This window comes from Schistocerca gregaria, chromosome 4 (genome assembly GCF_023897955.1).
Source record: "Schistocerca gregaria isolate iqSchGreg1 chromosome 4, iqSchGreg1.2, whole genome shotgun sequence".
Taxonomy (NCBI): domain Eukaryota; kingdom Metazoa; phylum Arthropoda; class Insecta; order Orthoptera; family Acrididae; genus Schistocerca; species Schistocerca gregaria.
Window position 1 is genome coordinate 483,368,381 of NC_064923.1, and position 23,244 is coordinate 483,391,624.

Consider the following 23,244-nt stretch of genomic DNA (forward strand, 5'->3'; position numbering starts at 1 on the left):
GCATACACGCACGCACACACTTTCACTCTGTTTGTGTACAATCACAAAAAATATATACTTAAATACTGCACTTGACAACTAGAATAAAGTCTCGTAACACAGTTTGCACAACATGAATACAATACAAAACCGGCACTGTGTTTACATTAAAAATATTTGAGTAACCACAAAGTTAATGACTGTGTCAACTAGCGCTTCATGTGGCCATACACTGGAACATGCTAAATATGGTTCGACAAAGGTGTCACGATCACAACAGTCACGAAACTACATCTGCGCAGTAGAGACAGTTTGGAAATGGTTGTGATTTGTCACGATATCTTCATTCGAACGTACTTAGTTATATACTCCCATCAGCCACCACACAACGTAGAGCTGGGCAGCAGCAGGAGATACGGCATGAATTGTTATAACTTTTATTTGTTTACCCATTCAAATCTGCTGAATAGAGTGCCCTGGTGTCAAGAAACTTAACCACTTAATATTTGAGAACACTACTGGACGTCCAACATTGTGCCAGCATCATATTTTACCCAAAAGCATTTTTTCGTAATGCATAAATCGCAGGAAAATTATAAATATGTTGATACAAAATCAGGTGCAAATTAATACTGTGGGCATAGGAAATTTGAAGGGACTGATAAATGTCGTAAACAGCGGAAAAACATTAATTCCGGGAACGCGAAGGCAGGGTTATACTGTATTTTGCTTTTTATATTACACACATTAACACTGGAGGAAAATAATAATAAAAATAATAATAATCCAAAATGAAAACGCAATCTGTGAAGCTGAATTGTGTTCAGTTTGACTAGTAGTCGGCATTTAATGAACTACATATTGCCAAGTACAAGAGTGGCTCAGTTCTTAACACAAAAAACCATTACCACAAAATATCTTCAGAGTATAAAACAGTTTAACAAACAGAAAAATTCAATTAGAGCCTAGACAGAGATTACAGAACCAATGAGTATCAGTGACAAAGACTGAACCAAAGAGTGAAGACAATTTGCAACTATCTCTTCCTAAGTACTTTAGGAAATGCCTTAAGGTAAAGAACTGTTTCACATGAATTTACTGAGTCAGGTCCTATTATTAAATGCACATTAAGGGAAGATCATGGGAGAGTAACTACAGTTTTACTAACTATTTACAAGGGCATATCCATTATTTGAATTTATTTATAAATCCTCCCAGTCAAATTAAATTCACTGTTTACTTACATCAAAAGCATAAACTTCTGTTCCTGAAGAATTTCTGCAATGGCCAACCTGTACCACAATTGGGGAGCCTATCCTACGTAATGTGTAGTAACAGAGCAATAGCCCTTAGTATTGCATGAATTTTTTTTATTTTTGTTTTCCTGTCCAGCATTTGTCACAATTCCTATGAATCCTCCTCAAAAGAAGCCTCTGAGAAGTAGTATGTGAAATATTTCCTATCTTAAATAGACATCACCTCAGAAACTTTACAACAGAAATTGTAATGTGCCACAATCATACCACTGATTAACAGCTGCTGAATATAAGGAAAAATTGGGTACGGATTAAGGAGATTCTAGAGCCACATGAGACCATTTCAAACAAAACGTTTATTGCTTTAGAAAGGGCACATCAAACAGATAAGCAGGAGGCTGTAACAGAATGGCTAGCACTGAAATCCTGAACATTTAAATAACCGTGGTAATATGGTTTTCAATAAGCATCCCTTTTGTTAGCAATAAACAATACTGCAAAAATATTGAACAGGACTCACAAAATTCTTGAATCAAACAAATTTTCTCCTCACAAACAGTTTTACTGTTAACTGACTACTAAAAGATATGAATTAACAGTCTGAGCACAATACTGTAGAAAATTAAAGGTAATGAATCACAGCTGCAAATTAAGTCCTTAACAGTAAAAGTTTTGTACTAGAACAGCAACAACACAATCACATTTAAATGATCACAACATTCAACAATCATAGGAATAAACAGATACAAAATAATAAGTACTGTGAGGTGCATTCTAGTAGTCCATAACATGTAACACTCTAGTCACAGCTTACACACCACAGTTAGTTCTTGCTCTCTGATTGGGATCAAAGACACTGGAATGTTTCATTTTCCAACGAAAGTCTATTTCACCAGGGTTCTTCTGGTTCAGGAGGCCCTGCAAGGTTTTCTGGCTCAAACTGGAACACAGCATCAAGACGATTAAAACATGAAATAAACAGATGCATGTTAACATGGGCTAAGCATTCTACTATTTGTTCCACATTTTGAAGAAATGGCTGGCAGGACAAAGATTTTATTCAAACAAGGAGGTGATTGCAGGAAATAATAGCGAGGTACTGGCAGAAATAAAACTGTGAGGACGGGGCGTGAGTCGTGCTTGGGTAGCTCAGTTGGTAGAGCACTTGCCCGCAAAAGGCAAAGGTTCCAAGTTAGAGTCCCGGTCCGGCACACTGTTTTAATCTGCCAGGAAGTTTCAACTAATAGCTATTTTGCAGACTAAGGCAATTCCTATTGTTTGGAAAAGATCAAATTAGAACAGTGTTGGACAAAGCATGCACGTCTAAAAGGAGACTATGTCGAAAAATAAAAAAAGGATTACCCCAAACACGTAAGTAGTTTTTATTTTTACACGGACTTTTCGAACGCCCCTCGTATGCATGAAGAATAACAAGTGACCTAAATCTGTTCATACACAATTTATTCTCATTACACACTGAAGTACACAATTACTTTTGCCCCATATCTTTCACATTTACTCCACACCAGTCACCACTGAAGATCATATTACAAAGCAAGCAAATAATATAAACTATCACAGCATTTGAAACTACTTACATTTCTGATGTCAGAGCCACCAAACTGTCCACCTCTATATGCTGATACACCACCTTTGGCATCACTTTCCAGGAAAGATGGAACGTTCTGGTTCGCCTGGAAGTTCATTGGATTAGAATCTTAAGTCATCCCTGTGATGATACTCTTTACTCTGAACTGTCAATATGTTAATGACATACCTGTTGCAGTATTTTTACTAAGTCCCTAGCTATTGGTGCATCCACATCTGGATCATAGAAACTTGTCGCTCTTCCTCTATTTCCTACTCTTCCTGTTCGGCCAATACGATGAACATATTCGTCAATGCTTTTGGGTAGATCATAGTTTATAACATGAGCCACATTCTTTATATCTGAAACAGTAATGGTTTGTTACATTTTTGATACCTTTAAGGAGAAAGGTACAGCCAACTGCAACCCCCCCCCCCCCCCTCCTGTATTTTCATCAATCTACTTTTTTAATGACTTCTTAAACATTGTAAGATTTGAAAACGTCAACTTTTTCTAAGAGTACTGATATTTTCTTCCTTGGGTGCAATTTTTGGCCTTGCATTTACAGTGTCATTGAGTACTTAAGTGCAACAAACACACTAACAAGTTACAGTTACAAAACACACCAGTTACAAAACCTTCAAATATTCGAGTTATCAATGAACAATGTAATACAGAGTTCACAGAACATCAGAACAGGAGGAAAATATATATATTAAGTTACATATCAAGATACATATCGAATTTAACAAAATCTTTTGTTAGTCAGATTTTTAATTTCAATATTAATCAGCGAAGGAAAGGATAGTTGCTACTCACCATGTAGCAGGGAAGCTGAGTCATAGATAGGCACAATGCCACCTCAAGAAACTGACCACCCAGTTCACGCCCTGCTCTCACCTTGAACTATCACTATCCACCACTTCCACAACAATCTCCAAACCTCCCCAAATCACCTCTTAGCAGACAAACCCTGTGTCGCAGACCTACTATGTATACCACACCCTCCAATACTCTCCCACTACCACAGAATCCAGAACCTAAACAGAGCCAAAACACTGTCACGAACATTTCCTCCAAAAGCTGTAGCCCCACAGAAATTTCAGCCCTTTCCCAAGCCCTCATCTTTCACCTCACTTCCAAATTCAATCATGCAGGACTTGGTGAAGACCTTCTCACTTTTCCAGTCCTTGCAGCGGGAACACTTTTTCCATCAGCGACCCTGACAACCAAAGAGATTTTGAGCCCTGCCCGGCTCTGTTTACTCCTCCATCCAACCACTATCAACCCCAACTGCCCCCAAATCACCTGATTAACTTTCCAGAATTTCTTAACGTCTAACCTTGACTCACCATCATTCCTCAAATCCCTTAACACGCAAACTAACCTTACATCTGAATGAAGAACCACAACCGACCGCCTAAAAACAGATCTCGGCCTTATAATCCTACCTGCTGACAAAGGCTCCACCACTGTTTTGAACCACAAGAACTACCTGGTAGAAGGGCTTCGCCAGCTGTCAGATTCATCCACATACAAAACCCTGCCACAGTTACCCCATTCCGGAAATCCAACAGGATCTCCAGTCTCGCATCCCCACAGTCCATCTCCCTCCACACCCCAACCACTCCACACACTCCTAACTTCTATGCACTTCCTGAAGTAAACCTAACCACCCAGGACGCCTCATTGTCTTCAGTTACTGTGCCCCACTGGGAGAATCTCTGCTTTCGAAGACCAACACCTTCAGCCTAGCAGCAAAAACCTACCCTCCTATATACAATATACCATCCATTTCCTTTACAAATTCTCTACAGTTCTTGTTCCTTTACCACATTGTGCCCTGTTCATCATTTACTGATGCCACCTCCCTTTACTCCAACATACCTAATGCACATGGCCTTACCACTACTGAAAACTGCCTTTCACAATGCCCAACTGATTCCAAACCAACAGCTTGCTTCCTATTCACCATGACCAACAACATCCTCACGCAGTTACTTCTTTGAAGGCATTACCTACAAACAAATCAGGGGTACAGCTATGGGAACCCACATGGCACCATCCTATGTCAACCTATTCATGGACCATCTACAGGAATCCTTCCTGAACACTCAGAATCCCAAACCCTTCATTTAATTCAAATTCACTGATTACATCTGCATGATATGGATTGAGGTTGAGGACACCCTATCCACATTTCTCCAGAATCTTAACACCTCCCCTTTCAATTCACGTTGTCTCACTCAACCCAACAAGCTACCTTCCTGGATGTAGGCCTCTACATCAAAGATGGCTACATCAGTACCTCTGTCCATATCAAACCCACCAACCACCAGCAATATTTCCACTTCAACAGCTGCCACCCGTTGCATACTGAGAAGCCCCTTCCCTATAACCTAGCCACCCGTGACCATCGTGTCAGTAGTGACGAGTGGTCCCTCTTTAAATATACTGACAGTCTCACTGAGGCCTTTCCAGACCATATTAGTCTCCCGACCTTGTACAAAAACATACCTCCCACACCTTATCTCCTCAGTCACCCACCATCTCAAAGTTCCATCGTCTGGCCATAGAGCAGCATTCCCCCTTGTGACTCAGAACCCCACAGGACTGGAGCAACTGAATCACATACAACACCAGGGTTTCCACTACATTTCGCTGTGCCCTAAAATGAGGAATGTCCTTTCCACTAACCTTCACACTCCTCCCACAGTGGTAGTCCACTGCCCACTGAACCTACACAATGCCCTCCCTACAAAAACCCTGCTTCCAACACCTTGCCTCATGGCTCACATGCCTGTGACAGACCTAAATGGAAGATCTGTCCAATGCATCCGACCACCACATATTCCCGTCCAGTCACAAACATCACCTGCCCCACCAAAGACAGGGCTACCTGCAAAACCAGTCATGTGTTGGTTTAAAAGAGGGCGGAGGGACCAAACTGCTAGGTCATCAGTCCCTTGTTCTGATTAGAATAATTCCACTAAGGTGGGAGTAAAATAAGCGCGACATACAGAACACAGCAGAAATAAAGTTGATTGGTTTAAAAAAGAGGGGGAGAACCAAACTGTGATGTTATCAGTCCCTTGTTCCCAGTAAAATAAACAAGGAAAAGAGGAAAGAAAGGATATGTACAGAACAATAACTGGAGAAAGGACGAACCAGAAGGACAACCAACAATACTATGGACAAATCAGGAAAAGAAAACCACAGAGAGAAGCAAGAAACAGGTAGAAGGGGTAAAAATAAAAGAGCAGATGACCGTGGCTCGCCGACCACGAGGATAAAAAGGAAAAGCCAGCCACTCTGCGACACATTAAAACATCCACCATAAAAGTATTACAGTGAAGAACACAAAGGGACAAAGAACATGCAGTAAAATTTATATATAACAATGAAACCCAACGTCACGTATAAAACATAAAACTAAATTAGCTGATGAGGCATTGTCAGCTAAAATTAATGGCAATGAGTCCAGCAAATGAAGAGCCCGTCACAGGGCAACCAAAGAAAGACAGCACAACAAGATATGGACTACTGTCAGGCAGGCACCGCACGGACACTGAGGCGAGTTACCACAGTGCAGGAGGTACCCGTGTGTCACCGAAGCGTGGCCAATGCGCAGCCGGCAGAGAAACACTGAGTCCCTGCAAGAGGTCCGCATGAGGGACTGCCACACATTCATAGTCTCCTTAATGTCACACAGTTTGTTGTGTGTGCTGAGGTTATGCCATTTCGCCTCCCAAGGCCGCAAAACTTTGTGGTGTAGTACTGAATGCAGGTCAGTTGCAGAGAAGCCGATCTCCAAATGCAGTTTCCGTGAAGCCTGTTTCGCCAGCCTGTCAGCAAATTCGTTGCCTGGGAATCTGACGTGACCTGGTCCAGACAAACACCACTGAACGACTGGACCATTCCAGGGCATATATGGACTCCTGGATAGCCGCTACCAAAGAACGACAGGGTAGCATTGGTTGGTAGCTTGTAGGCTGCTCAAGGAGTCAGAACACAGAAGAAACAACTCACCAGGGCATTAACAGATGCACTCAAGAGCACGAAATATAGCCACCAGCTTGGCAGTGTAAACACTGCAGCCATCGAGCAAGGAATGCTGTTCAATATGTATTTCAAGGACATACGCGAAGCTGGCACGAGTATCAGCCATCGAGCTGTTGGTGTAAACTACTTCATGGGCTCAGTCCATGTCCAGAATCGAGAGGAAGTGGCAGCTGAGAGCCGCGGGGTTAACCTTAGTCCTCAGGGCTATGTGAAAGGTACAGGAGAAACCACTGCATAGGTGTACACCATGGAGGTGTACGTGAATGACCCCCAAGTATAGGTGGGGTAAGGGCAAGGACCCCAGATCGGAAATAAGGGGTCGGACACCAACTGGAATTTGAAGCCCTGACCAGGTCCGCCAATGCGAGAGAGGAACTGCTGTGGGTGGGAAAAGTCGTCTGTGATTCGGATGCGCAGTAGAATTATGAAAGTCTTCATCAGAACTGGCGAGCAGTTGTACATGCCTAACCTTCAACAGAGGGACTCTGGCCTCCACCAGGACACTGATCACCAGTTTTGTCCTAAAAGCTCCTGTCACTAAGTTAACACCACAGTGGTGCACTGGGTCGAGTAAACACAACACTGAGGGCACCGCTAAACCATAAGCTAGGCTCCCACAGTCAATGCGGGATTGAACAATGGCTCTGTAGAGCTGCAGCAGTGTAGAGCGATCTGCACCCCGGTTGGTGTTTCTCAGGCAGCAGATGGCATTGAGGTGCTGCCATCACTCCTGCTTAAGCTGACAAAGGTAAGGTAGCCAACTCTATCGGGTGTCGGAAACACTTCCCAAGAATCAATACGTCTGCACTACAGTGAGTGGATCATCATGATGATAAAGTTCAGGTTACGGATGAATGGTACGATGCCGACAGAAGTGCTCGACACACAATTTCGTGGCTGAAAACTGGAAGCCATGGGCTAGAGCCTATGACTGCACCTTGTGAATTGCTCCCTGTGGGTGCCACTCAGCAACACCAGTACTGGAGGAGCAATACAAAATGCAGATGTCATCTACATGCAGAGAAGGGGAGACTGATGGCCCTTCAGCTGCTGCTGCTAGGCCGTTAATGGCCTCTACAAATAAAGATAGACTCAATACAGAGCCCTGCGGAACGCCTATCTCCTGAATACGGGGGCAACTGGGAGGCACCAACATTGACATGGAAAGAACGGAGCAACAGGAAGTTTTGGATAAAAATCGGCAGCAGGCCACAGAGACCCAACTCATACAATGTGGCAACGATATTATGTCACCACGTCATGTTGTATACTTTACATAAGTTTAAAAAAAAAAGACAGTAACATTATCAGTGGTAGAGTGACCCTGGCAGAGGCCACCCTGACATGGAGCCAGTAGGCCACACGACTCCAGGACCCAACCCAACCACCGAGACACCCTATGTTCCAGCAGATTACAGAGAATGTTGGTGAGGCTGATGGGCCGATAGCTATCCACATAAAGTGAATTTTTACTGGAGTTTAGCACCGGAATTATTGTGCTCCCCTGCCATTGTGATGGAAAGGCGTCATCGCACCAGATCCGGTTGAAGATGAGGAGATATCACTTTTAGTCAGACGAGAGATGTTACATGGGTTGATAAAGTGACGAGATGGTCAACTACAGAACTGTGTGCTCAAAATCCACATTGTGCAGTGTTTAGTAGATTAAGAGACTATCCACCATACCAGCCAGGCATGAACCATACGTTCCATCACAAAGCACAGATCGGGTGGCGATATGCCCTTAGTCCTTGACTGGAAGGTGCTTTTATATTTAGCATAATACAGTGGTAGTTGTTGAAGTGTGCCCAGCATTGGTTTCAGGCTGTCTTCATTGCAGGTTGCCTAGCCCCATCTATGATGTCCTGTCATCCCCTTCCAATCCACACCCTCATCGTCATCACACACCACCTTACTGGCTCTGTCACCCACCTGTCACATGGTTAGTCCATGCACCAGCCAACCTAACCTCTCCACATTCCTAGCCATCAAATTTGCTACCTCCCTCCAAACCTTTAACCCCCCCTCCCCCAATCCAACTGTCAGAATGAAACGATTGCACTGACTAGTCAGCACAAGATGGGGCATAGGTGAATGCGTGCACATGTATTTTAGTTCTCTTTTACATGTAGCTAACAAGGCTTTTGCTATCCTGGGAGTGATCTCTTTTCCTGTTCAATTTCAAGCACTGAGCTGGAGGAACAAAGTACGAATTTCTCACCATTTTCTTCCCAATTGTTTCTGGAGGCTCATGAGCTTTGGAAAGGAAGGTGAGAAAGTGGAGGGTGGGGGGGTTCAGACTGCAAGATTTGAACACAGTCAGAAGTGAAATGAAATTACTCAATGATTTTTCCTTCAGCGACTATAGCCATGTTAGTTTTTGAAAGAAATTTTCAAAATTTAACTGTAGATTTGATTTCGACTTCATAACAGTTCTCATGTGCGGTTTGAAATATCTCAAAATTTCGAACCTGACAAAATGACATCATCAAAAAGGGTTATTTCTGCGAAGACATTTAGCAGATTGCATTATTAGAGATTCAAAATTGCACTTCAGAATGGCTATAAGGCTGTTTTAAATAAATGAATACCAATCTAGTCACACAGTGGGAATATTTCAACATGTAGCCCATATTTCTCTAGTAGAACTGACAAGTTTTAAGATCACACGACAAACAGCCATGAACAGGTCCTCAGGCCACCAAAGTATAAAGTTAGGCTTCGTCAAAACTGTATAAATTAATCAGCTTAACTTCCTATCTTTTCCCATTATTGGAGAAAGTCTGGGAAGTTCTTTGACGTTTCATTAGACCTCATTATCTTTTGAATATTTTAGTGTTAGGAAATCCAGCAATGGGAATGGGTGTATAATTTCTGTACCATCTCTAATGTGAACCTAACAACAATGCTGCGGTATCCGGTAAATATTTATTTAGTGTGTGTTTGCAAGTTTTTAAAAGTTATGGAATATAACAAGTAAAAGTTATTGCAATGGTTCTTACATAATATATACATAGAGCTACAGGTCTAGACAGCAATTTCACTGCTTAAGAACCTAGAATACTTTCAGTAACATGGGGAAAAAATCATATTTAAAGTCCCTGGCATGTGAAAAATTATGAGCAACAGACAATTACAAAATATGTTTTGCAGTGCTGAAGAATCACGTGCATGTACTAAAGAATGAAGTGCATGTACAATTTGTTTCAGACAAAACCTTTCAACTGAACAATTCTTCGCACAGTTTTCATTGCTGTGTAAGCATATTTATTCAAAAAAAGTCCCATGTTAACTTCAGTCATCAATACATCTTGCAACCACCACCAAAATTGTATGCACATAGATTTCACAAAGTACTGTGGTAGGAAGAAGTAACCACTCCAACCTTATCTTTAACTGATAAAGCAGTGCATTGCTTTTTTTTCTTTTTCTTCCAATCATGTTCTATGAACAGGAGCGTTTACTGAGCCAGTAACAGTATTTGCAGTTTCATCATAACTCACCTAAACCTCTGGCTGCAACAGCAGTGGCTACAAGAATTCCCATTCGTCCAGTCTTAAAATCATAAAGCGCTTCTTCTCTTTGACTTTGAAGGCGATCACCATGAATACTTGTTGTTGGAAATTCTGCCTCACATAAAAATGCTGCCAAAAAATCTGCAATCCTTTTTGTTTCCACAAAAACAAGTACCTTCTTGCCACCTGGAACACAATATACCCTTGCAATAACTGCGTTTTTCTTTTTCTTTTACACACACACAGAATGTAACTCACGAACCTTCTTCCCTCAGTATTTCTGTAAGTTTTGCTCTCTTGTCAAATTTAGATACTTTGTAAAAAATCTGTTCCACATCGCTACAAGCACCACCAACAATCCCGACAGCCAGAAATAAGTAATTGGACAGGAATTTTGTTGCTAGTCTCTGAATTTCTTCAGGGAATGTAGCGGACACCATAACTGTTTGACGTTCTCCCTGAAAGCAAGTAAAATGTTTACAGCAACTTGTTGAGCAATGTAAGTATTTTTTATGTAGCTAAGCACATGTTACACTGAATTTAAAAATCTTATTTCATTCATTCAATCACTCAATATTTACAAACTAATAAAGATCTGTGACAAAGATACAAAAATCAATCCCCAAAGGAAACATTAACCTTTTCTTACTAATGTGTAATTCTCAGTAAGTACTAAAGTTTCTGAACAAGTGCACTGTGTATTCTACATATTCTTGAGAACTTAACCACTACTGACAGCAACATTTCCAAATGGCAAGTGAATATGACTCCCATTTCAGCATTTGAAAATTAATACTTTAAAATGGGTAAAAATCTGTCACTCACCTAACTTAAACTCTTTCAAGAGCATTTAGTAACAATAACAGTGTCACACAATTGCTAAATCTTTGACAGACTTTCCATGTTGCGTAACTAAAACGTTGCAACTATTATCCCAACACAACACGTGTTATTTTCAATAAAGGCTCACATTTTCTTTGATTCTGCAAATCTGCATACTACAGGAGCCACTAACTTTATTAAGGGAAATGCAAATTGCATTATTTTGTAAAACCTTTAAAGTAACAATCACTCACAACACCCAGGCAGTCTTTTTCTCATACCTATGTGATACCAAGTATTATTCCAGCATTGGAACTGGGTACCATGAACTGCTCAGCCTATGTACATAGGTTAGTGAATGAAGCTGACATTAATGTATCATTCAAAATAGTAAGCTAAGGCAACTCTTCTAAATTCTAGTACTACAATGTCACCAGGTCTGCCTGATATTAATGATGGGAAGAAAATTTGGTTTTGAGGTGGCAGCATGACTTCCAAAAAGTTTAACACCCTATACTGCAACATAAGTAACTTCACACTAAACCAAACTAGTCATTCCTCTCTTTCATAATTTCAACACACTGGTGACAGATTCCAGTAAGAGGATATTAACGATATGCCTGGAAGAAAATTAACAAAGCAGCATTCTTCCAAACTGATTACAAAAGAATTAAGTGTTTTTATACTACTATGATTAAAATTTGTGGAATGATAACATGATTAAATGTGTATCTCAGGATTTAGTACTTGTCTAACCCTGTCAGAAATACAAACATTACCTAAGTTTTATTCTCCACAGAACAAAACCAGAACATTTACATAAAATCAAATTCAGGACCAATTCCCTTGTGCCATTTTCCATCAAGTTATTGTGTTATACATGCAAATTTAACTATCTTTAAGAGCCCCTCATTATTGTCTGACATTTCAGTGACATTTAAGCAATGACCTAAAAATGTACCTTCAATTTCGAACTTTCACCACACTTATCCCATTAAGTGAAGTTGTCACCTATAAGAATCTAATTCTAACTATTATATTTTAAAGGACAACTGCGGCACATTCAATGTTCTACTCACAAATTAACAAAAAACAATCCTGCAACGTATTACTAATTATTGAAGGTGCTTACCGTAGGAACCATTGTAGGGTGTTCCAGCATCTTCTCAACATCTGGTAGGAAACCCATATCTAGCATACGATCTGCTTCATCAAGTACAACAAAGCGGACAGACTGGAAGTTCACACGACCTCTGTTCAAAAAATCCATAAGCCTACCTGGGGTTGCTACAAGAATATGGCAGCCCCTCTGCAACAAAAAGCTAAGCAATTTCATTCCACAAAAAACAAACATACCACACAAAAAATCACACACACAATATACTATTAACAGCAGGAGAAATGTAATCTGTTGAATCTTCTCATCCGTTCTTATGATAAGGGCTTGTTATGCTTCGACTTCCACAGGCATAAGATGTTAAATATTCTTTTTCGTTAGTCTAACTTAACGGTCACAAACTGACAAGCTATCCTGAATTATCAGTTAAATGTTTTGTAAGCATGTTCTGTGGAGTAATCACATTTCCTAAAGATTTGTTTCAATGAATCTTAGCGAGTTATCTCCTTTTTCTGCTGTCACTCCGCTTTTGTTGGCTCATTCCTGTATATTTTACAATACTTTGTTTTCTTAATTCACTGCCCATAGCATGCAGCCAATGAATGTCTTCCAGGAAAGGGATACAGCATCAACCCTAGCTTTGAAAGATCTGATTGCAAAATCAACATTTTTAGGCACGAGATCTTCCTTCTGCAAAAAGGTTATTGCACAAGCACAAAACAGGTTCAATAATTTTTACATCATATGGACAAGCAGAAGCTATAGAATTATTTCCATCTGTCCGATAACCATTCTTGGAAACTGGAATAGCACATTATTCCCATTGCTTCCTGTTCATCACTGCTTCAATGACTCTCCCCTACTAGCAGTCATGGTATAATCTCACAGGTACCACATGTAGTCCTGCTTCCTTTCCCTTGATTAGCAATTTCAGTTCATTTCCTATTCTGTGATCACTTTTCAATCCCACCAGTCTGTAATGACTGAAGGGAGAAATCTTGTTCGTCTCCCACAGTGAAAAAAGATTAACTTTACCATTCTGGCTTTCCATATTCTACTTCAGTTACAGTAATGTCACTGAATAATAGACTAGGTAATATAGAGGCACTTACTGATTTAATGAAGATCGAACTACTCAGGATTTTTTGGTGAGAGATGTTGACAAAATTTTACATCTGTATTCACTGAACACACATATTGGCCTCCTTGCACACATCTGACTTCTTTCAGCTTTCATTTGACAAAAAGGCTTGTACTTCTGTGATGAAGCTCTCTGCTTCTGTAGTATCTTTGTAAAATGGCAGACCCAACCAACATTCTGAAGAAATCAGTAGCTTTCATGACAAAAGACATAGGGAAGCAACACCATGATTATCAGTGTTTTTGATGAATATGATTACATGTACTTTAGATGAACTACACCACCCAAGAATGAATAATCTACCCCACAACTTGTGCTAGAGTCCCAACTGCGCACAAAACCTTCAGACTTTTTCACATTCTTATTTAAAATTGACAAATCACTATTGAAAAAACGCAAGTGAATAGAAGTCTGAGCATAATAGAAAGTAAATTGAAAGCACTGTACTGTTGAATCCTCCCAATGGAGGTGGTGCCTATTATAGGGACAGTGCTTTTTCTCAATATTTATAGTACTCTTTTCTACGTACATTACTGAAGGGATGTTTCCTATGACAACTTATTTCACCAACTTTAGTTTCTTAGTATTCCTGCCACATTCTTCCACTGACAATGCTTCCGTAATCAATTAAAGTACTAGCACACATGGGGATTTTTTTTTTGGAGGGGGGGGGGGGGGGGCACACCACAGCGTGCTATGAGGTGGGACATGCAGGCAGAACAGTTATTTAACAGCATCTAAGCCTGAACTATTACCACCTGAAAATGAATGGTGCTGTTAACAAATATGGCGTGGCATGTAAGATTAACTTTCCACCTCTCTCTCTCTCTCTCTCTCTCTCTCTCTCTCTCTCTCTCTCTCTCTCTCTCTCTCTCATCTGCCTCCCCCCTTATTCTATGAACTTAACAATGACATTCTGTATGAACAAAAATACTCTCAGCAAGCACAGAAGTAATTTTCAGATTGGTAACAGGGAAACAGAAGCAATGTGGATCCAGAATGTTGAATCTTCAAACTTTCACAGAAATTGACGTACTGTGTACACAATACCATTGAACTTTGTGTAAAATAATTTTGGGATTGGCCTTTCAATATATCTCGTGGTAGAGGCCAGCTGCTAACTAATCATAGTTCCTGAGTACAAGATTTCTTTTTTCTAGAGTTGGTGAAAGAAGCGAAGTACGTGTTCCGATGTACACAGTGGTGATGGGACTGAGGTATTTAAGGCAATATTGATACCAGATATGAGAGAGAATTTACAGAGGTGAATGTATAGGGCCAAAACATAGATCAGAGCAAACAGACATTTCCTAGGGCTCATCCAATGGCAAGGAAAGCCCGACCCCACACCCAATCCCCACTAGCTTAATGAAGAGCAGGAAGTGTTACAGCACTGTGAAGTCCTATAGCACTCGTCTGATAAACATCCCTAGGCATAGTGCGGTTTATTTACGTACTTGTCTCCTACACACAGATAGCTATGTCACAAGAGCTAAGAATGTCTTAGTTGGCGCATTCATAACTGTAAGAGTGAGAAGGCTAAAAGGTAATGGACATCAGCAGGACTGTCAATGATAGAAACATAAGGAGAGAAATAGGTAAAGTAGCAGGAGGGTGCCCAGGGGCTCTGCATGCAATATGAGTCATCCCATACAGAGCTATCCCACTAATGCTCCCATGTCGTCACAGCATTAAAGAACATTCACTATTCAACGGAGTGCTACCCGTAAAAGAGAAAATATGATTTTGCAGGAAAGGAAATAAATAGCATCTAAAACTGTTTTAAACAGTTTAAGTACAGACTAAAAGACTGGTCAAACTTTTAGTGGGAGAGGTCCGCCCAAACCCAGCATGCATTAGGGAATGCCATAATTCAACCTCACTAACCGTTTGTAACTTCAAATCTTGTATCTGAAAAGAAAAACTTTTCTAGAGAAAACTGAACCAGTTTGACAGTACATGAATTGTCTGTCAATATCTGAGGCAAATCAGAATGACATGCTTAGCACAAATTCCTATAACTAGGGGGCATTCCACCAGGACGTCAGCTGTTGTATGTAAGGCTCCACAACAATACAGGGATGGCTCCCTACATAAATAGAAGTACTGGTTAACTGGTATGACCAATGCTGAGGCGACTAAAGGTAACTACTACTCCTGGAACGTAAGCTGGTGTTATTTGCACCTATAAATCCACACTTGGAATTTGCAAAGTGAATGGGGAGACTAACTGCACAATTACATGGAAGTACCCACATGACTTGGGAACTAGTGGTCAGTATGACCAATTACAGTGAGATGATCACTAACAGCAGAGACCTCAGGGTGATGAGTAACACCCTTAAATGTTCTGAAGACCACTCACTGAATCATTATATATTAAAACATAGTACAGAAAGGTAGGTTTAATAAAATGGAGGACTCCACTGTAAAAACACACTGTTCCTGGCAATGAATGGTGTTCCTCGTCAGCTATTCCCATTTTATCCACCGTGTTAGAGCCATCTGTGTAAATGATGGTAGAACCCTGAAACCCTAAGAACTGAGCACTACGGACACTGAAAATCTAGAAGGTGGGCATATAAGATTTCAGGACCTTAAAAGACATTGTTCCAAACTCAAGGCTTGGACACCAGCCAAGGAGTAATGTTAGCAAATTCCGGGGAGGAGATGTGACACGCATTCCAAATGTAATCCCATCTGCAGGTGGTTATCAGGTGGTCAACACTCCACTTACACAGAAAGAATGTGATGCACTGGATTATCAGGGAACTGTCAAACAATGTTTGCATGTGTAGCCAAGTGTTGGTACTGTCTGAAGATACCCACTTTGACACAGACTGTCTACATGGTTAGTCTGGACAGTACCACTGGCCACAAAAACTAGACAATTATGAACCAGGTCCAAAAATTTCCAAGTCAAAGATTCCATGCACCATTAGTCAGGCACAACAGCAGTCCAGTCGTGATTAGATCAGGGTCCAGTAAATACAGGGAATGGTAGCACAATCTATACACCAAAAGATTTGGGCAAGAAAGCAGATAATGCTGAGCTTCCACATGCACACAGTCTTTAGTTTAAAGGCAGTCATGGCAGCTTTTTATCAAAACAGAGGCCTAAAAACATGACTGTGCAACAACTTCCATGTGTTGAGAACACAAGTAGAGTTCTGGTTCAGGATGAACTGTGGTACAATGCATTCAGCCAAGGGGACCAAGTGGCAGCTGTGCCAGGTCAGTCCAGCAGCAGAGGATGGCGCAAAGGAAGTGCCTGCAGCTGCAGTAGCAGTTATCTGATGCACAGTAATTCAGTTTGTGTTTTTTTTTTTATGCACTATATTTGTGTATTTACTGTGCAGACTCGTGTTTAGAAATTTAAAGTTTTTTTCTGTAGATGTGAAGTGCATTAAGTAGATACCTTATGCAATTTTCCGCTGCCGTAAGTGCCATATGTTTATGTTTAAATCTCATGTTATTACACAGCATATAGTTTAGATCAGCACACTGGGCAGACTAAATAAGAAAATAAATGTTTATTTACTGCAGTAGCACTTAGGTAAGCAGAGTTTCTAGTGAAAGATAATTTGATAAATCCATTCTCAGTATAGAATTTTGTATCTGTTTTTGGGAGCTTGTGGATCTTGCTGTATCAGGCTATGGTGAGAAAACTGCCGGTCAAATTTTAGTGTTAATTCTCCGTGTATTTTGTGTACATTCCAACCTTAGTAGCATCAAAATTTTTGAATGGATTCTGCAATTGGAGCAAAACAGCGATCTATATAAAATGCTAAAAATTAAGAACATTCTTTATAGTGTTTACAAATTTTTACTCATTAGAAACCAGTTTCGCACCTTTCCTCGTGACATCTTCAGGCATTTCCATTGCTGCAATATAGCAGGGAGAAGCCTGAAGATGGTCTGAGGAAAGGGCCGAAACTGGTCACTAATGAACAGAAATCTGGAAACGCAATCAAGACTGTTGTTTTTGAATTTTAGCCCAGTAGCATCAGTTGGGTAGTTTCTCTCTTTTGCAGGGTCTGACAGAGTAACTTAATCTTAACTGCTTTGTTTGTCAGAGGTCTTTTATGATTTTTACACATTACAATAGTGCAAGGGGCTGTGCTGCTTGTGACTAGACACAATGAGACTCAGGCTTCTGTCTGGAAGCTGGAAGCTATGACAAGTTGAAGATGTTAGTTGATGGATCAAATGCTGATAATATATTTGTTACCATTTCCAATTTAAGTTTTTATCTCAATTGTTCTTTTTTCTGCTCTTTTAATAAAGTTAGGTTTAAATGAGAAAAAGTTTATTTGATTGAATAGGATTATATTGGCTATGATCGACTGGCTTAAGGCAAAAGCTCAATGCTGTTGTGACAGAGCAACAGTGAAGAAATCTGCAACACCTTTGCTGCTGGTGGAATCCCTGGTGACTTGTTAGATCTTGCATCTTTTGAAACCCAACATCTGACCAGTCTATCCTCACTGAAGTGGTGAACAGTGGTGGGTTCATGTGCCACTGGGCAGAAGGCAAAAGAGGAAACGGGCTGCATGGCTGGTTATTTACCCCTTCAACACATACAATGTGCTACCAGTGTTGACAGTACTTCTGAACCAGTGTGGGATGCCTGTGTTGGCCCAGTGGCCATATTGCCTGTCCAGTTCAGATAAATGCAGAGGGCAGGTATGCTAGTCATTGAATGCACCAATGTTAGGAGACAAATTCCCTACGAGTTCCAGCTGTGCCAAGAAGCACCCAATATATTAATGGAAATTAATGGTGAGCAGGGGATTGAGGGGGGCAGGATCATACCACATAATGACCATCATCCGGTGAGCTACATACCAGCCATTGCAGTAGTTTAACTGCTGCACTTTTTAAACATCGATAATTTATATGCTATAGTATCCATATAATCAACACACTTTGAAACATTAAGTATTTTAAAATCTGTCATTAAAGAAACTCAGCAATATTCCATTTCAATGCCAGGTTAAAAAAGCAGTGTTCCCTGAGCTTTCCAGGTAAAATGTAATTCCTGCAGAATTTTAGGTTTTCCAGAAGAATCGCCACTATGGCTAACAGTGTCAAATGTAAGCACAAATGACATCTACCACTTTGATTATAGGGCTATCCTTCGCTCCTTTCAGCAGATGGTCGATTTGGTGGTGAAGCAACTAACATCACATGTGGAGGTGCAGACTAAGCTGTATTCATAGCACTGTGTACCCAGGGCCATTCACAGCCTCTGGTTTGGAACAGAGTGGGAGGTCTGAACCAGAGGCTCAAAGGACTGTGATGGGATCTCACGCGAATTCCTCTACTTCTGTCTGCTATTGCGTGGAGAATTTTAGGGTTCCCTTCAGGTCAGGCATGCACTACACACAAGCAATGTGTATCAGGGCAGCACAGTATGTGGGGTATTTTAGGTTTGAAAACCTCTTCCCACCAACTGACACCAGAGAAACTGTTTTCCAAAAATCTAAGTTAAATCAGCCACATGTTCTCAGAGACTGCTCATCCTCACAGATCAGGTATGGAGAAGATTAATTTGATATCAATAAACTCAAGAGGCATCCAAGAAAAGGTACCAGAATTAGTATTGCTAATTGAAGGTTACCAGGTGCAGAAGTATGAAACCACAATTTCCCTATAGACTGTGCTAGCCATCTGAGTAGGGTCCATGAGACTGTCTCTGCAGTGCCATATGCTTCCTGTAACAGCTGACTACAAATGCAAACACACAATAACTGAAGTTCCATACATTGGTGTCTGTTTCAAACCCGTAAACATATAGAGTTTTGTGCCTATGAACTACGACTTGCAGACAGCATTGGTTTTCTGTTATTATTTGAAGAAAACTGCTCCAGAATTGCATCAAATGCTTGTCGAAGCTTTCGGTGAACATGCTCTTGGGGAAGAAGAAAAAAAAAGAAAAAGCAGTGTTTCGAGTGGCTAAAAAATTCAAAGGTGCTGATTTTGACACAAAAGACAACTAGAGCAGGAAACTACAAAAAAAGTTCGAAGACAACGAATTCCAGGCCTTATTGGGCGAGGATGGTACTCAAACCCAACAGGAACTCAGAACAATGGAATGCGATGCAGAAAGCCATGTCTCTTTAGTTGAAAGCTATGGGAAAGGTGCAGGAAGTGGAAAAATGTGTTCCACATAAACTGATTGATAGAAGCAAGCAAATCAAAAGACCACTTGTGAAATGCTTCTCGCCAGGAACAAAAGAAGTCTTTCTCCATCGAATAATGACGTGATGAAAAACTGATATATTTTGACAATCCTTAGCATCGTAAATCATGGGTGAATCCAGGCAAACCATGGACATCCACTGCAAGACCAAATCGCTTTGGAAAGAAGACAATCCTCTGCGTTTGGTGGGGTCAGAAGAGTGCCATCTAATATGAGCCGCTAAAACCTGTTCTGTTAATACTGACCACTACCAACAGCAAGTGATCGATTTAAATCTAGCATTATGTGAAACATGACCAGAATAAGAGAAAAGGAAAAAGTCATATTGCTCCTTGATAACACCCCATCACACAAAGCAAAACGTGTCTGGGAAATGATCAATGCATTCAGTTGGGAAACACTAGAGCATGCGGCTTATTCTCCAATTATAATCTATTGGCATCACTGGGACATGCTCTCGCTGAACAACACTTGAATTCATATGAAAATGTATGAAAATGGCTCACTGACCGGTTAGCTTCAAAAGAACAACTTTTCTGGGGTGGTATCCTTAGCCTGAAAGTGAGGTGGGAGAAATGTATAAATAGCAATGGAGATTATTTTGAATTACATGTTGTTTATCAGGTTAAAACAACAGATGTGTGATTATTGCAACCAAATTCAAGTTTCATACTTCTACATCTACTAATGAGGAGGTATTGAATAGAACTGGGGAGAAGAGAAGTTTGTGGCACAACTTGACTAGAAGAAGGGATCGGTTGCTAGGACATGTTTTGAGGCATCAAGGGATCACCAATTTAGTATTGGAGGGCAGCGTGGAGGGTAAAAATCGTAGAGGGAGATCAAGAGATCAATACACTAAGCAGATTCAGAAGGATGTAGGTTGCAGTAGGTACTGGGAGATAAAGAAGCTTGCACAGGATAGAGTAGCATGGAGAGCTGCATCAAACCAGTCTCAGGACTGAAGACAACAACAACAACAACAACAACAACAACAACAACAACAACCTTCTACATCTGGTGTAACATGTAGCTATTAGGAATAAAGTTTGTTGAAAACTGAATTGAACAGTAATGAAATCTTAAGTTCAAATTGGAATATTTATGAAAAGTATAGATCAGCCACCAATGGAGACAGTATATTTATTGCAATAAATAATATCTACTGAGGTTATCATCGGTCCCAAAAGCGGAATTCATTTGGGTAAAGAACTTCAAGGATTGTCATTTTTGACCTTTCTCATGCTTTTACAAACTGTGTCAGGAACTGCTGTGGTACTGCAGTTCACAGAGAATTTGCAGAATTTCATAAATATGTTTCCTGGTCATGCTATTGTAATGGGGGCGACAACTTGCCAAGTATAGATTGAGACAGTCCTGCTTTCAAAACTGCCACCAGGGCCAGTCAGGTATTAGTATGAAATCATTCTGAAAGTCTTGTCAGGAAATTATTTTGAGCAGATAGAGAACCAACTCAAAGTTAACAGTTTAGACCATCTAGTAACTAACACATCTGAACTTAACGAAACAATTAACATATGGAAAGGTAACAGTGATCATAAGGCTGTGATAACTATGACTATCAGTTCGACAAGAAATGTGAGGAAAAGTAGGAAGATATTTTTGCTTAGCAAGTGTGACAGGACACAAAATGCAGAGTGATTAGTCAGCATCAAACACCCAAGAGATGAAGATGTGGAGCACAAATGAAAAAATAATGGATGGGAAAGACTCACCATGGTTCAATAGCACTATTAGAAAATTGCTACATAAACAAAGAGAGCATAAACTCAGATTCAAGTGAAGTCAAAACCTAGATGATAAATGAAAGTTCAACTCAGTAAAAAATGATGTCAATGAAAGAAGCATTTAATGACTCTTAAAATGAAATTTTGTCAACCAATGTGAATAAAAACTGTAAGAGGTTAAGGTCTTTTAAAATCAATATGCAGTTCAGAATATTCTATTCACTCATTGGCACCTACATGGACCTTAACAGAGAGAAGGTCAAAATACTGAAATTGGTCTTCAGAAATGGATTTTCTGTGGAAGATCTTAACACATTCCTCCTTTCAATCATCGTACAAACATTGAAATGGAAGACATAGATGTAACTGATCACAGAATAGAAAAGCAACTACAACCTCTTATTAGTGGAATGGCATCAGTACCAGATGAGAACAGCAGGAGTCTACAAATATTAAGTGACAGAACTTACCTCGTAGTAGCAGTTTGCTGTAGATTGCTGGAGCAACAAATGGTGGTACATAGGAAGTGAAAAAACACAGGTTATTTCTGTTTTCAAGAATGGCCTTAGGACAGATGCACATAATTAGAGATCTGTATCTATGTCCGTTTGTTTTAGAATAAGGGAACATGTTTTAGGGTCAAGAATTCAGTCTCTATGGAAAACAAAGATCTCTTCTATTAAAATTAATATGGATTCCGCAAATAGATCTTGCAAAACTGATCTCATTCTGTTCCTCCACGAGATTCATAGCGCTGTGGACAACAGCTCTCAGGTTGATACAGAATGTGATTGCAGGAAATCGTTTAAAACTAACCCATAATACCATTTAGTGAAACAAATACCAAATACAAACTTATCTAGTACTGGACCAGATTTGCGACTGGGAATGATTTCCTCATAGATAAAACTCAACACATCACTCTTAATGGAAAAAAATCAAGTGTGTGGAGCTTACAGGCACTGAACATCGAGGTTAATCTACAGGTGTAGAAGTTATTTCCAGAGTAACCTAAGGGAGTGTGACAGGACCATTAATGTTTACAACATATATAAATCATCTAGTGGAAAGTGTAAGATGCTCAGTGCCAGAAGACAGTATCTACTTACAGAATGACCTGCAGAGAATTGATGAATGGTGCAGAGCACTTGGCCGTGAAAGGCAAAGACCCCAAGTTCAAGTCCCGATCTGGCACACAGCTTTAATCTGCCACCAAGTTTCCTATCAGCACACACTCCACTGCAAAGTGAAAATTTCATTCTGGATATAACAAAAAGTAGGAAAAGAATATTCCACACAGATTCTCTCTACAAATTTAACACTTTCACCAAGAAAATGGCGTGTAAGGAACTTGTACGAGTGTTCTTGAATGGTGTTCATCAGTATGGAACCCTTACCAGGTAGGAACAATAGAGAGAATGCAACAAAAGAGCTGATTGTTCTATTACAGGATCACTTAGTTGTTGCAAGAGCATTACTATGATATTAAAAAAGAAGTGATGTGCATGATGGAGGCGTTTATTACTCAAATTTCTGGAGAGCACTAAGAGAAGCATTGTGCATAGCAGAGGTTTACTATCGAAATTTCAAAATGCACTTTCAGGAAGAGTTGGACAACAGATTACTTTGTGCAACATATATCTCACGCAATGGCCACAATGAAAATTCGAGAAATTTGAGCCAATACAGAAGCTTGTTGACAACCATTCTTCCCACACACCATTTACGAATGAAACTAGATGGAGTGGGGTGAATCAGTTATGGTATCTGAAGCACCTTCCATCACACACCATTAGGTGGCTTGCACAGCA

The 23,244-nt window shown here is 40.3% G+C and overlaps 1 protein-coding gene across 2 annotated transcripts in view; it reads right to left on the reverse strand.

Moving 5' to 3' along the window:
• Positions 1-1,576: 1,576 nt before the first annotated feature.
• LOC126365986 (ATP-dependent RNA helicase vasa) overlaps positions 1,577-23,244 on the reverse strand; it is a 63,111-nt gene continuing 41,443 nt past the window's right edge. For both annotated transcript variants that reach the window (XM_050008799.1, XM_050008800.1), the window contains 6 exons: positions 12,355-12,531; positions 10,663-10,858; positions 10,389-10,586; positions 3,013-3,185; positions 2,834-2,929; positions 1,577-2,175 (listed from right to left, as the gene is read on the reverse strand). In XM_050008799.1, coding sequence (XP_049864756.1) covers positions 2,125-2,175; positions 2,834-2,929; positions 3,013-3,185; positions 10,389-10,586; positions 10,663-10,858; positions 12,355-12,531 — 891 coding nt within the window. In that variant the 3' untranslated portion in view covers positions 1,577-2,124. The remainder of the gene's footprint in view (positions 2,176-2,833; positions 2,930-3,012; positions 3,186-10,388; positions 10,587-10,662; positions 10,859-12,354; positions 12,532-23,244) is intronic.